The sequence below is a fragment of the Stegodyphus dumicola genome, chromosome 2, assembly GCF_044657685.1.
Source record: "Stegodyphus dumicola isolate Sdum_Otavi_A_Nest chromosome 2, ASM4465768v1".
NCBI lineage: Eukaryota > Metazoa > Arthropoda > Arachnida > Araneae > Eresidae > Stegodyphus > Stegodyphus dumicola.
In genome coordinates, this window is record NC_140769.1 from 221,748,809 (window position 1) to 221,764,863 (window position 16,055).

The window sequence follows — 16,055 nt, forward strand, 5'->3', positions numbered from 1 at the left end:
TTTCCAGTGTTTCTTCAGGTTACTGAAACACTGTTTACAGCAATGGTTTGTGAACTAACCATTCATAAAATAAGTGTAATATTTGATTTAATATCTGAGATGTTTTCAGAAAAAGGTAAAAAATCAGCTGGTGATAAGTCGGGAGAATATGGTGGGTGATGTCTTGCTAAGCATTCAATTCGGCATAGAGTATTGGGTATGGAGCTGGGCATAATTATGTAAAAAAAACCATTGTCCAGAATCAAAAACTTCATTCCTAGCTAACCCTATACTATTTCTTATAAGAAAAAGCACCTCTTAGGAAAAATACTGATTAATTGATTGATTTTCAGAAATTAATTCATAGCAAATAAGTATTCTGTAATCGAAAAATGCAATTAGCATCAACTTAGTCTCTAATTTTTACATCTGTGTTTCTTATTGTATGGGAGAAGATGGTCCTTTCCAATGCACACTTTGTTTCTGGGTTGTACTGTAGACACCAGATCTCATCTCTTGCTATGATACACTTAAAGAAATTGTTATCCTGTCTTGCAGCAGTTAGCAAATATTTACAGCAAGCTTTTCTGTCTTCCTTTACACACTTGAATCAAAATCTCATGCACAAATTTTCTTTATTTTCATATTTTTAAATAATCATCTATCTATCTATAAATCAATCTATCTAGCTACACTAATTTTTAAATAAGATTTCTAATCTTTAAATAATCTAATAATTTTTAAATACTTTACCTAACCAGCTTCTGTTGTTTTTCCAAGCATGTCTTGGAAAAACAAAACAAGCTGCTTAGTTTTTCACGTCTATCAACTATTACCAAAGAACTAATTTTTTCTACATCTTTTTCATTCTTTAAAATTAAAGAGCACTTTAATTTTAAAGAATTACATTTTAATTTTGCTTATCTTCAATACTTTCATGCTGACATTTAAAGTGGTTGCATTACTCATACACTTGTATCCTTTAAAATGTTGCATCACCATATACCTGTTTGAATCATCTCTAATATTTCAGTAGCATATTTTTAATGTTATAATGTTGTTTCATCTCAAAGCAATTTTTTTTAAATGAGTCCAGCATTTTAATATGCAAATCATACACTAACTAATTTAAACTGGCTTGCAAGAAGGGTTGAGATGTCACTCTTTCTACACATACTGTTATGAATTTTGTACACAGATAGATAATTTTAGTGCAGTTATATGTGAGTTTCTGTGTAAATGTAGGATGAAAAATGGAGGGAGAGAAACTATTTCAGAAAAGTAAGAGTAAGAGGCAAGCCCATTTAACATTGAGTAAATGGGTATATCGATAATTTGGCGAGAAATTGCCAAACTTGGTGGCCATTCGGAGACATTCTGGTCTGGTCCCTGTATCACCATAATAGGTACTGTAATTAAATAAATGTAATTGATCACTATATTAGCTGTAACCGTAATTCAACCCTCATGTTGCCTTCCAATAATTTCGAGAAGCAGAAAGTACTAGAACTATCTTGGCGGCCGGAAGAAAACTATATCATGCCAGAGAGAGCATTTGCTCTCAGCTGCTGTTGTCAGCTGTTAGCTCAGCGTGAGTTCCAAGTGTTATCTCCAGTTTAGCTTTGCTCTTTAGCTGCACTTTGCATTACATTGTGTTGTGTTTAATGCTCATAGTAGTTTTAAGTGTAACTACTGATTGTACTGGAGTTGTACGACTATTTTTGCAGAAAGTTCTAGATCTCTGAAGCGTTTCTTATGATAAAATAAATTCTATCAACCTATCATAAGAGCTGCGTGCATTCAATCTATTACAAACTCATACGTGCATTCAATCTATTACAAACCCATACGCATGAAACAATACTTTCATGCGATTTTGACATTCGTCAGATCATTCCTTCCTGGCGTTGCAATTTTAATGGCCAGCAGTGTACATAACAGGTTTTACTGTATTTCACGCTGAATTGAAACATACTATCTTCCGTTTTGCCAACTGCAACATACTGGCTTGTTGCAGACATTAAAATATTTTATTTCAGGCAAGGGCAACACATTTCTTTTAAATCACTGGGCTTTCTGATTAAATTTGAAACATCAGTTTTTTAAATATTGCTTTTAAATCACTAAGTTCATTAAATCAGAATTTCAATAAGTTCCTAAAAAAAGATAAAATAAATTTAAAAAATTCAAATTCAGGCTGCAAGGTGCACATATTTGAGTGAAGGCTTACATGTTCAAAATTTGGCGGCTCTAGATGCTGCTATTTTCTCATAATGTGAGAAACATACACATATACAGGAATATACAAACTAAGCGATTCTTCATCACGCAATAATACAGATCATGTCTCAGGATTAATTTATTTGTAAACAGGAAAAATATATAATGATTTTAATGAGCCCAGCTAGTACAGGGTTCGTAGCCACATTTTAGTTAAAAAAATAAGCACCTATAAGCACTTTTCAAGCACATTTTAAGGAAAAAATAAGCACCTGTCTAATTACCTTATACACAACTGCATAACCTTAAAAGAAAAATTAGACTTGTAATTTAAAATATGAGCAATGCAATATTTATTAAGAGAATGAGCATTACCTGAACCACTAGAAAAAATTAACTTTTTTTTTTTTTTTTAATTTTAAATGACAGTTCAATTTACAGAATTAGTTTACAATGAGAGAAAAAAATATGCATAACTAAACTATATTACAAGATTTAATAATGAAATTTCAGTTCAAAATATAGAAAATAAATAATAATAAGCCATATTAATTGTATTTGTTTGGCACCTAATAATAAATACAATTTATTTTCCCACTCATATTAATATTTAAATAATTTAACTTAAATCAAAATTCTGAACATTTTCTAAATTTTCATTGCATAACAGTTTTCCCTTAACATATATTCCAAGCAAATTAATTTAAGTAAAAAAGAGGCACATTTCTGAAATCAGAAGATAGGAAATTGCTTCATGCAGTCATCCTTTAACAGTAAAAGCTTAACTAACCCGCATACTCGGAAATTGCCGAATATTCCGGATAGTAACTGGAAAAAGAGCAGTGGGGGGAGATTGTAGCCGTTCTTTAGATTTCTCGGCTAAATAAATGATTTTGACATTTCGATATGTGCATCATATAACAATAGACCAATGGAACTCAAAAATTTTCTGCTTAGAAAGCACAGTAAAACTCTTTTAAATGTTCATAAACAAATCTCAGACTGAACATCAAAATTAATTATCTCTGCAAAATATTGCAAACGTTATTGCGCAATACGTGCGGCGTAATTCTTCCACATGTGATATTACACAATCGGAATCAACAGCTGCTGGTATTCAGAGAATAAAGAACTAAATAAAGGAAAAGAAAGAGACTTACTAATCTTGGGTGACTGACTCTAATTTTCAACAGACTGCGTTAAATTTCTGGAATAGAATCAATCTTTGCTTGGGTTGGGTAGACCACAAAAACTTTTAGTACTATTCAATCCAGATTGGACAGTGACAAAAAAAAAAAAAAAAAAAAAAGTCTGCTGCTTCAATATTAGAGATTTTGCGGAGAAAGGGGAGAACCTCCCAACCTCCGTACTGTATAATGTAATGGGGGGGGGAAGAAAGAAATTATTTTGACTATTCGATTACTTTCCTTTTATTTAAGCCGTTTCGAATATTATTCCTTAGAAAGCTAATCTGTGTAAAAACACACCCACTTTTAGAAGTTTATCTATACTTCAGCAGTTACTGCAACTATATTATTATAAATATTCATGCATATGCTCATAATATAAGCATAACGATCATAATAAACACGAATATGAACTGACCACACGGAACGAAAATGCAAATTATTAAAATCTTGATAGAAATCCAAACGTGTGTAGTATTTCGGTGGGAGGAAAAGAATACTGAATGTACGGGAATTTTCTACCGTTTTCTTCGCAATTCTTCGACCAACAGAACGACGTGCACCTGACTGTACTCTCACGTGCACCATAGGTTACGTTAATGCAGAAAGAAAGGGGGGAAAGCAATTTCCGGGAGTATGATTCACCATCTGATGTTGCATATAAGGAAAAACTGTTTATTTAGTTTCGGCTTTGGTACGAGGGGAAAATGCGCATTCATTAGCCTTTATATTTTATTTTCAAATATAAGGACTTATAAGCACTTGTAAGGACTGCTACGAAACGAACCCTGTAGTAATTAATAAATAACAGACGAAGAACTGCATTTATTGCTTTTTTAATTGCTTAGTTTGTTAAGGAATATCAGATATTAAATTTGAAAGAAAAATTAAATATTTAAGTTTTTCTGAATGGCAGTAATTTTCTCACATGTCTCATGGAAGATGAAAACATTTTATTTCAGGCAGTGGCAATTTATTTTTTTTAAATCACCAAGTTTGTTGATTAAATTTGAAAGACCAACATATTATCCTTTGCCAAATGGCAACATATTTCTTTAAAATCACAGAGTTTTCTGACTAAATTTGGAACAAATAGTTTTAGATTTTCCAAGTAGCAATGTGTTGCTTTTAAATCACCTAGTTTGCTAATAAGAAATTCATTAAATTTGCACAAAATATGTAATAAACAAAAAACAAATTCAAATATCAGGCTTCAAGGTGCACGTTTGGGTGGAGGACTTCAAAATTATGTAATCCTAGATGCCATTTTCTTTTCACAATGTGAGGTACACACTTATATATTCTTCCTTATTTAATAACAGAAATAATTCTCAGTAACACAATACTGATATGTGATGATGTTACCATATTAAGGGAGATGAAAGTGTTTGACATATTCTTTAGCTTATAGTAAATTTCTTTTTATAAACCAATACACACATACACATATTTATTTAAATTAGTTTAATAGTTATTAAAAATACCATAAAATGCACTGTTCTATTTTTTCCATAACTTAAATCAACAGAAAAATTAAAAATATATAAATTTACTGCAAATTTACATTTATGCTATTTAAAAAAAGAACCAGTGTCCAATTTATGAATTTTATACCTGTTAGAATAATTTTATATTCACTTTTATATAAAAACATCTGATTCACCATTTCTTATCATTAACATACCTAATATGAAATTAGGCATCTAATTTCAAACCTCAGCAAATTTCCCCACTTCTACAATCAGCAACTTAATAATTACTAAAATAACGTTTCAGAAGAAAAAATAATTTATTGAGATACTTACTTTATAAGCATTTATGTTAACAAGCTCAGCTTGTGCTGATGGCCACGGACACTCAGAATGATAAATCTGAAATAAGTCATAACATGGTTAAAGAAATCGGTAATTGCTAGATTAGTATATAAAGAAGTTATACTGGCATGGAGTAGATATTTAACAAGAAGACTAATGCTAGGAAGAAAAAAATGAATTACTGTGATAAATTACTAATCCTGATTTATTCATTAACCTCCTATGGGACCTATACACTGCACTGTATGATCACAAATACATTGCATGATTGGTAGCATAAAAAACTACTTTTAAAACTTTCATTACAGTTTTTCAGAACAGCAAGAATTCTTAATAGTGAGTGAGTCACCAACACATAACCTTAAGTACTCTGACTCTGGGAAACAGCAGTAAGAAGCAAAATTTGGTAAATAAACAGGTTACCATAAAACACAAATGCATTTTTCGCCAGAAGCCCTTTAACATTGCACCTTATCAGAAAAGGAATTATCATAAGGAGTAAACTACCTGAATTCTGCTCAGTATTTTGTCAACTCATGATAAATTCTTTAGTGCAGATGTCTGAGAATATGCAAATTAAAATGCATCAGTAACACTTTGTTAATTAAGTATAAATTCTTCATGCATTATGCTTTTGCTGCTGTATTAGATAATGTGCACTGCTTTAATCTTTTATTTTCATCAATGATTTTTTTTATTATTATTATTTTCAGAGAATTTGCCTAATTCCTCTGAGCTGTTCATTCTTCAGTCACGTCCTTATATCAAACTACAAGGCCATTACTAGTGGGAGTGCAGTGCTTAAAAGTATGTGGGCAGCAAAAATCAGGGGCAGCTGGACTCGCCCTATACCATGATTTTATTAATCATTGAGCCTTTCTTTTAAATTTTGGGTACGGCAATCCTAGGAAAGTACGCGGGCAGCCAATGACCCAGAGGTGGCAATTCTAGGAATGTACATAAGCAGCCAATGGCCTATGAATGGCCATGTCAATATATTGTTGCCTGGCTTTTTCAATTGCAGCAATCATACCTTTCAGTAAGATAATGTGACATATGAGCAGTTTGATTTACTCTAAAATATCTACCAAACACATGGCTTTTTCAGCCGGAATTCACTACAGAAGCCTTCCAGTTCGACAGATAACAGCACCATTTTCACATAATATAATTCAGAGGTTCTTAAACAGGGGTGGAATTCCCCCCCTCTTGAGGATTTCAAGGAGAGGAATGTGGTTAGCCTTTTATTTTGTTGCTAAGTATTTAGTTAAATTTATGAACGTAAAAAACTGCTTTTTTTCAAGTTTTACTTATTGACATTTCTTTTTTATCAATATTTTCTACACTTTTTGTTCTTTAATTTATAAAGAATCATTTAAATCTAGGAAAATGTATATGTAAAGAATTTCTGTAATACTATGCATATATATTTCATGTTTTGAAAATGGAAGGGGGATTATCTAAAAAAGGTGAAAGGGGCAAAGGGAGCAAAAAAGATTGAGAACCCCTGATATAATTAATTTCACTTTCAAAATACTGTATAATGTTTAGCCATAAGATAATTTAAAATTCTGTTAACAAGTTATACAGAATAAAAGGAAATTCCTTGACATTAAAAGCATATTAGCTATGTATATGCAGGGCTTATTTATTAAACACACCATACAGAAAGCTCACAATAGTCATGTTATATGACACAGTACAGGGAAATGATAAATTAATAACTTCAGTGTAATATATGACAGATCAAGGATGATAACAACACATATGCACTGTAATTGTTTATTCTGCCACCACAGTAGCAAATATGAAGAATGGACAATCTTTATCAAAAGGAAAAAGGTGTTGCACAGTGATGATGTATTCCTCCAAACTATCAATGACTTAAGTCAAAACAACATAACGAATAAATATTAATTTAAAAGCCTTACATTTGCAAATTTTCACACAACTAGTTTTGATGGTTTTACTGAACCATCAGCCTCAGCTACCAAAGTGCAAATGAACAAGATAAGATTCATCTTATCACTATTTCATCAACAATTTTCGTTTAGCTTTACAACTATCTGGTTTCAGTAAAAATATATTGAATGCAGAGGCCTAAAATAGATGAGTCATCATTAATATGAAATAAAGAGGAGACCTGAAGAATTTGAATAAATCACATGATTTTGTTGTGGTGAGCTCATACTGTGGTGATTCATGACATAGGGCATGGGAAGAAAGTAAAAATGTTCCAGTGAGAATTGAATGTAGTATCAAAAATGGAATCATTTTAAATAAATATAACACACATATAAAGCAATGTATTTTAAATTAATTCTGGTACTTCAGGATTAAAATGGCCACCTCGAATCAGAACATTTGTCACCAAGCTTGGTAAATAATCCCCAGATTATTTGCCAGCAATGGATTTGGTTTTCAGACTACTTTAATTGTGATACTGTCTGCATATCATCATCAGTTCAGTAAATTCACTAATAAAATCAACTGGAAAAGATGCAAAAATTTTTTGTGATATTTATAGCATGCTACAATTTTTATTTTCATGTTTAGTTTTGACCATGTGATATCATTCGTTACTTATTTTCTCTTTAAAATACTGGCAACTTTTAATTTTCCTTCAATTTAAAAATAAATTTTAGGTTCTTCATTATATTTTCATAATTTTGTATTCTACATTAATAATGTTTCTCCTAAAACGTTACCATATTCGATTTATCATCAACTAAAAAAGAAGCAATGTTTTTCTTCTAGGAGCACGGAGTTCTGTATGCTGAGCAAAAATGTAAAAATGGCTGCAAAATGAAATTATTTATACAGAAGCAAAGTATTTGGAGATGTAATATAAAAAGCTGCACAGAGGGGGAAAAAATCTTTGTGTTGATAATTTGTTTTATGGTTCCATTATTCCTTTTCTTGCTTTGCTTCGTATACTGTTGGGCTAACTTTCATAACATAGTGCAAGTTATGAAAGTTAGCCCAACATTCCCAATTAAATGATAGTGAAGAGACAGTAATTGATTGGAACAACTATATGAGATAAGTTTGTTACATATATTTGATGAAACTCAAAAGATGACTTAAAAAAATAAAAGACTGACAAAAGTCTATTTATCAAGCAAATGAACAATATAGGCAGAACTTTACTGAAACAATAGGTTTGGGGAGGAATCTGCAGGGAAATATATACCATATTTTTCGCCGTATAAGACGCACTTTTTCTCCCCAAAATCAGGGGGGGAAAAATGCCTGCGTCTTATACGGCAAATACAAAAGCCCACCATGGCCCTCCGCTGCCCCTCCACCTCTGCATACATACCTTACCGCAGGAATACTCGGCCACTCCGTTCCCTTCCACCTCTTGGCGCCGTCTGAGACCAGGAAGCCCCGCTCTGCGATTGGCTGAGCGAAGAGGCGCGTGCCTTCGCTCGCTCCCGCGCTGGCTTTGTGCACTTTTTAGAATCTCGTAAGCCAGCGCGGGAGCGGGTGAAGGCACACGTCTCTTCGCTCAGCCAATCGCAGTGCGGGAGCAATCGGGAGCAAGCGGAGGCGCAGATAGCTGTGAGCTGTGATATATGTAGTATGGTATATCTGAATGAAATATATCATATTTCATACCACCCCATCAAGATGTCGAAGCAGAAGAGACTGGCATATAAAGTTGCTTTCAAGCTGGAAGTAATAAAATTTGCTAAGGAGCATGGAAATAGAGCAGCGGAGAGACACTTTGGGCCACCTCCAACTGAGAAAATGATAAGAGAGTGGAGGAAACAGGAGGATCAGCTCCAAAAGTTGGATAAAAGCAAGCACACCTTGCGTGGACCAACTGCAAAGTGGCCAGAGTTAGAGGTAGAAGTAAAGGAGTGGATCACACATCACCGGCAAAATGGACTTTCTGTCTCAACAAAAATGATAATCTATGAGGCCAAACGCATTGCTGTGGAGAAATGCATTCAGGATTTCACCGGATCACCATCGTGGTGCTATAGATTTATGAAGAGATCTGGCCTTTCTAAGTTGATATAAAATATTTTACTACAGAATTTGGTTCATAATCTTTTTTTCCTAGATTTGCCTCCTTTAAAATTGGGTGCGTCTTATATGCCGGTGTGTCTTATACGGCGAAAAATACGGTATATAAAATGTGACATTCTTTGCGAATTAAAAAAATATCAAGTTATTATTTTTAGAATACATAATTTTTCAGATAATATGTTTTAGTTGAAGTAACAAAAATGTAAGATTTAGATACTATAAAATGTATGTTATTTTATTGAGGACATAATTATAATTTAATAATCATGACTTTTACCCTCAACATAGTTGATTTTAGATGTTTTGACATATATGCGTCGAAAATAAGGTTTATGATTAAGTGCATTTATTTAAAAAAAAATTTGTTTTCAGTTTTTATAGAGGTCAAAAAATTATATATTATAGAATATAATTACAGTGTAAATACAATAAAAATATTATTTTTCTTTTTCGTGATATTTTAAAAACTACTCATAGATTTAATTGTCTGAGAAATTGCATAATATTTACTATTGGTGGGCGTGATTTTACAGACTACTTTTACTCCTCCATCTACGTTATTGACAATATTTTGAGGTTAAATATTACTTCACATGCATTATTCATTTAACTTTCATAGTTGTTCCAAAATCACTGAAATTTGACAAAATTATCCTTTTCCGACTTCTAGAGAACATTAAGTGAATACTTAAAACTTAATAACAAAAACTGAATCATATCAGGAAGAAAGTTTTAAAAATCTCATAGAAAAAATTATTAATAATCGATTTAAAAAAGAAAGAATGCAAGCTAAACAAAATATTGAATAGGAACTTCAGGCTAAAGAAAGCAAAGAGTGAATGAAACTACAAGCTAAAAAGAAGAGAGCGTGAATGAATAATGAATTCGAGTTTTAAAAACTGAGAATAGAAGATCAGAAAAATATAATCTTCCCTTTAAAAAAGTGCAGCGCATTCCCACCACAAACTGATAAATATGAGGCCTTAATTTGCCTTAAGAGATGGCAATACTACTCCTAGGGCCAACTATGGACAGAGGGGCCAAAATTCTAATGGAGATGATAAACGAGAATGTAAATGAAGGAAATATTATATTTCCCAATAGCTGCTGTGCTTATCGGAGCAAAGATTTAGAAAAGGACAGTTTTCTCAGTGAATCACAAATATAATGATTATAATTAAAGTTGAAAAGGTTGATTATAATTAAACTTTCACTTTTGAAAGGCCGTTAAAGAGAACCTCTGACCAGAATGACCTGAATATACATCAAGTAATGGGAATTTGGCAAAAAAGAAAACAAAATCGTTCGAAATTTTATGAATAAAAGGCACTGTAGTCATAATAATATGCTAATTATGTGACATACACACTACACATTAGGCTTATTTATTATAAGCCCAATGGGTACAGTTGCAATTATCTTGTATCATGACTCTGTCAATGAAGGATTGGGCTATGATTTTAAATTTTTTATGATAATGGTGACTGTGCATGAGCTACCGTGAAGAAGGTCTGGACATTAATTGGTATAAGAAAAGCTCTGATCCAATATCTGTCAATGGTCTGCAGAAGATTATTCATAAATCTGAAGAAAAGGGACAAAGACAAAGGGGAATGACTCACTAACACTTGGATTCATATTTAAGAGAATTTATGTGGCAGAACTGTGTAGAATGTGACAAAATATTTGAATTTATTAAAGTAGTTATTGCTCAATTATGGCTTCCACAAATGCAAATAAATATTATTTCACATTACATGTACATAAATATCATTTATTATTGAATAAATGCTATATATTTTGTTCTTATATCATGATTTTTCATTTTGCTATTGTGTTTTCTAACATTCATCAAATTGATTTTAAATATCACAAAATTTTGCCAAAATATATGGCATAGCTGCTTAATCCTGAAGTATCTCAATTTTAATGGTGGTAGTGATCAAAGTAACTTGGTTGTGAATTCCTTAGTGATAGAGTACTTTGGGTAGATATTTATTATTGGCAGTTAAAAAATATTCACAGTTATTGGTAGAGAAAATGGTGCACTGATGCATTATGACTAGTAACTGGTCACTGGCATATTTTGTGTTATTAATATTTATGTTTAATTAGACTTTTTTAAAATTAAACTAGAAATTCATCTTAAAACTTTTGCAGCACAGAATTATACTGACTGGAGCACAATTATATTTGTTGTGGGCTATAAGTTTGACATGCATGCTGTAAACCTTACTTTTTAGTATTCTTGGTGTTCTCCAGATTCTGTAGGGTAGGGTAGCAGATCTAAGAAGTTCCATTAAGTATTATTCTGTTTTGCAGCTTAAAACAAAATATGATTTGCTTGCATTCCCCTTTTCATTTATATTTTGCTCTTATGTGTCACTCTATTTATTGTTTATCTGCAAAATTTGGTAGTTCTAACACTTTTCCTTTAAATAATAGATAATCATACATACTATTAAATTTATGTATACTTCAAAAGTTATTAAAAATATGTTAAGTGTTTTATTACCTTAAATATTGATCCTACACATGTGCTTATACAAAGCATATTGAAATTTGTGCTTGAAATGTATTGCATAAAAGAGTACAACTTTTGATGCTGCTATAAAGCAATTTTAATTTATTTAATATAAAGGTAATTTCACATAGGAGGAGGGAGGAATAAAAGTATTCAGTCTCATAATAAAAAAGGGCAATTAAAATATGCAAATTAATATACTGTGATAAGGTCACATAAAGGAAGAAGAAACTGAAGATTAGAATGGACAAGGATGTCTCATGAGCATAAGATGAAATTATTATTATTATTTAGCTTCCAAATACGTTTTCAAGAGTTGTTATTAAAATAATTAAATTGTTGGCAATGTTAAAAACGCAAGCTCGAGAGGCACGTATTGCTCTCGTACGTAAAATGTATAGAATTTGATTTTAAGAAATAGATTTCGGTTTTTCTCTTGTTGATTGTATGTAGCCATTTTTTGGGCGTTCAATAAAATTTTCATGTGGTGTTCCATCATTAGCGTTTTCATTGGAGTTTAACACCACACCGTTGAAGACTTAACACTACACCACAGCAGTAAATATTAAAAATTGGTGGCAGCTTTTAGGGATTGTTCCTCAGAGTAAATTTAGGAACGGACTTTTTTGCCTGTGAACTTGAGTTTTACGTGAGCAGTCAAGACTCTTCTCTGCACAAGAACGATCTAATTTTGCGTGCAAGGACAGTTCGTGTGGTGAAGCCTCTTCAGTAACAAGTGTCAGTGAAAAGTGACAGTGTGTCAGAAGGAAACGCCAGAGGAAGTGTGATCTAGTGCTGCAAAATAGTGAAATTTCACGGAAGAGCATCCAAGTTAGTGCCAGGAGAGCCAATCGAAGGTGTCTCAAAATTTGGCGAGTACCATTTTTGTGATTTTGGAGAAGTTATGCCAGTTATTTGAGACTAGGTTTATTTTGGATATAGCTCTGTTTTTGGGGATGAAAAGTTTTCTGGCGGTTATTGGAAGTTAGTCTTGTGGTTACTGTTGCTAACTGAAATTTAATTGTTTGTTTTAGTAACTGTTTAAATTGTATGAAATATTGTAACGGTATGCTTTAGAAAAATTTAGTTTTAAATCAGTCCAGAGTTAGAGGACAATATTTATATAGTTGAGATAGAGCAGGAAAAGGTTGCCTCTTAATTAGCATTTTTTTTTTTTTTTTTTTTATTTATTTTTTTTTTTTTTATAGTATACGTTTTGTATGTAGGCACAGGTATTATCATTAAGTGTTGTAAGGCAATTTGTGTTCAGAATTGTTAGGGAATTATTCAGTTTTGGAGAGATAGACCTGCTGTTGTTTTTGTGTTATTGTATTTTGGGGTAGGTTATTTTTCTTTAATTTTCCTTAATGGGTGAGTTTATGAGGAAATTTACTAAAGCTCTGCTATTGGAGTTAGCGGAGGAGTTTGATACAAATGTGTCTCCGGCAAATAGAGTAAGAGGAATTAGGCAGGCTATTCTAAACGCCGAGGACATATTAAGAATACGCGGCGAAAGAATACGTGGCAAGAATTTGAGCTACGGCTGAGCAGGAAAAAGCAGAAGAAATAGTCAAACAAGAGAGAGCAGAGCAGGAATGTGAACAAGAGAGAGTGGAACGGGAGCAAGTTTTTGAATTGGAAAGGTTAAAACTGATGAATGTGGTTCAGACTAATAGCCTAGCTTCCACGGTTTCGACAGTTGAACAATCTAGAGGAAAAAAAAGTTTATTTGAAAGATCTAGTATCGTGTTTTGAACCGAGTAATATAGATATTTCATTATTCTTTATGCTATTTGAGAAACAAGCTCAAAAAGAGAATGTTAATGAAATTGATTGGGTCTTGCAATTAATTCCTTTATTACCTCACGATGTAGCCCAGTTAATAGTGAAAGAACCAGTGGATAAAGGGGATGATTATCAGTATGTTAAGAAGTTACTCAAGCAGAGCTTCGAGCTTAGTTCTTGGGCACTAAAACAAAATTTGAAGAACATTCTAGAAAAAACGGAATGTTATGGGTGGATTTAGTGTATGAATTGAGAATGTATTTAGCGAATTGGTTAGATTCAGTGGAAGTTTAAGATTTTGAAAGTCTTAAAGAATTTATGCTCACCGAGCAAATTAAGTGGCGAGTCCCTCTAGAAATAAGAGAACACTACTTAGACAACTGGGAAGAATTTAAAACAGCTTCCATTTTAGCAGAGAAATGCAACAAGTATGAGGCTTTGTGAAGAGATACGAGGAAGTTAGAACAGAGAGCGGGGTTAAAGAAACCATTCGAGAAAGATAGAGAGCAGTATGTAAATTCCAATTGTAGTTATAATCAGAAAAGTATTGGTCATCAAAGAATTAAATCAGAGGAGCATAGAAAAGCAAATTTTCAATGAAGCAAGTTTTGAGAAACAGTGGATTATTTTCCACTACCAATGTGGAAAGGACGGACATATACGACCTAACTGTCCATCGCTGGAAAAGAATAAGGCTAATCTGGTGAATAATCTAGGAACGGAGAGTTTAGGAAAATGTTTCGAGCTGTAGTTCAAGAAAGCAGTAATTAATGGGATAGAGAGAATATCTGAGAAATACTGGAGCAGGAATAGATCTGTGTAATAGTACTTCGAATAATACTAGTGAGTTATTAAGGGAAACTGTATGGGTGAAACAGCCTTTGGACACAGAATGTAAATGTTTACCTTTGGTGAAAGTCACCATTGAAGGTGATTTTGGTGTGGTCACCACAAAAGCAGCTGTTGCGCCTGTGCGCGCATTTCATTATTAGCGTCGGCGCATGCGTCTTGAGCTCTTGGAGTTTGTGACATGAGATTGTGAGCTAAGAGCGGGTGAGAGAATTCGTGGCTTCAAGTGGCCATGAACGATGTAAATTAATGAGAATTAAAGTGAGATATAATACAGTCCATTGTTCCTGAGTTTATTGAATTATAGTGTAATGCCTGTGCAAAACATCATGGTCCGTCATGGGCCAGAGATCTATGGATGAGTTAGTTACAAGTAACAAGTAAGTCAGAAGTTTCGATTTAAGAATAAAGTGCCATTTTGTTATTTTGAGATACTGTGTAAGAGTTTTGAGAAAATTTATATACTGTGTTACTGTGTTTAAGTAATTGAGAAGAATTACTTATTACCTTGTGTTATTTCATTAAGAGTACAATGTTGATAAAAGGTACACTTAAAGAGGATTTAAAGCTATTGGCTTTAGAACTGAATATAGAATTAAGTGAAAAGATAACTGTTACAGATTTAAAATTTAATGATTAGAAGTAGTGAAGCTTTTAAATCCGATCCAAATTCGGTAATAGAGTTGGGTAATTCCATAGTAGAGCATCATAAATCTGAAGAAGCTAAAGTATTACAGTTAGAACAAATTAAATTAGAGAGATGTAAAACAGAACTGGAAATTGCTCGATTGCGAGCTGAAACCAAAAGTGTTAATAATGATCAAAACGAAACTAAAGGAGAAAGTTCCGATTCCTTAGATTCTCTTATTAAAAGTATAAGAACACTAACATTGAAGGTTCCGAGTAAACCTGAAAACTGGAGTTATTTTTTCTCGTCTTTAGAAAGAGCTTTCGCGACAAAAAATGTGCCTGAGAAATCTAAAGCGGAAATACTGTTAAACTTGTTAGGGGAACGGGCTTCGAACATTATCATGTATATTAGAGATGAGGAGCTAAGTGACTATGAAAAAGTAAAAGCTATTATTCTAAAAGAATTCGAACCTACACCACAAATTGTTTTAGAAAATTTTAAAAAGGCTCAACGCGTAAATGAGTCCCATGTGCAGTTCGTGTCGCGATTAACCACAAATTTCGAATATTACTTAAAATTGAGGAAAGTATCTGATTTTGAAGCTCTGAAGCAGTTAATAATATCAGACAAATTGTTTGAGATATTAGATTGAGAAACGTCAGCCCATATTTCTGTAAGGCAAGCTGAAAGTTGGTTTCCGCCTCAACAAATGGCGAAGGAAGCGGATTTATTTTTCACATCTCGCGGAAAGTCCCTTGCCGCAAGTGTGGACAGTTTTCAAAAATCTCGCAACACTTGTAGAAAAATAGTACATGAGTGTGTCGTATGTTTCAAAGCAAAACCAGTGCCCTATCAACAACTTATGGGTCAACTCCCTCAAGAAAGAGTCAGCCCGAATTTTCCATTCAATTGTGTTGGAGTTGATTTTTTTGGTCCTTATTTTATAAAATACCCACATCAGAGAAAAGGTCGCCTTAACAAGGTGTATGTGTGCATTTTCGTTTGTTTTGTTACCAAAGCTGGCCATC

General features: G+C 32.8%; 1 protein-coding gene across 2 annotated transcripts in view; it reads right to left on the reverse strand.

Annotated features, from left to right (window-relative positions):
• The window catches only part of Gapvd1 (GTPase activating protein and VPS9 domains 1), a 120,760-nt gene that overhangs the window by 11,259 nt on the left and 93,446 nt on the right, over window positions 1–16,055 (reverse strand). For both annotated transcript variants that reach the window (XM_035366190.2, XM_085811798.1), the window contains exon 24: window positions 5,192–5,257. In XM_035366190.2, the coding sequence (XP_035222081.2) occupies window positions 5,192–5,257 (66 nt within the window). The remainder of the gene's footprint in view (window positions 1–5,191; window positions 5,258–16,055) is intronic.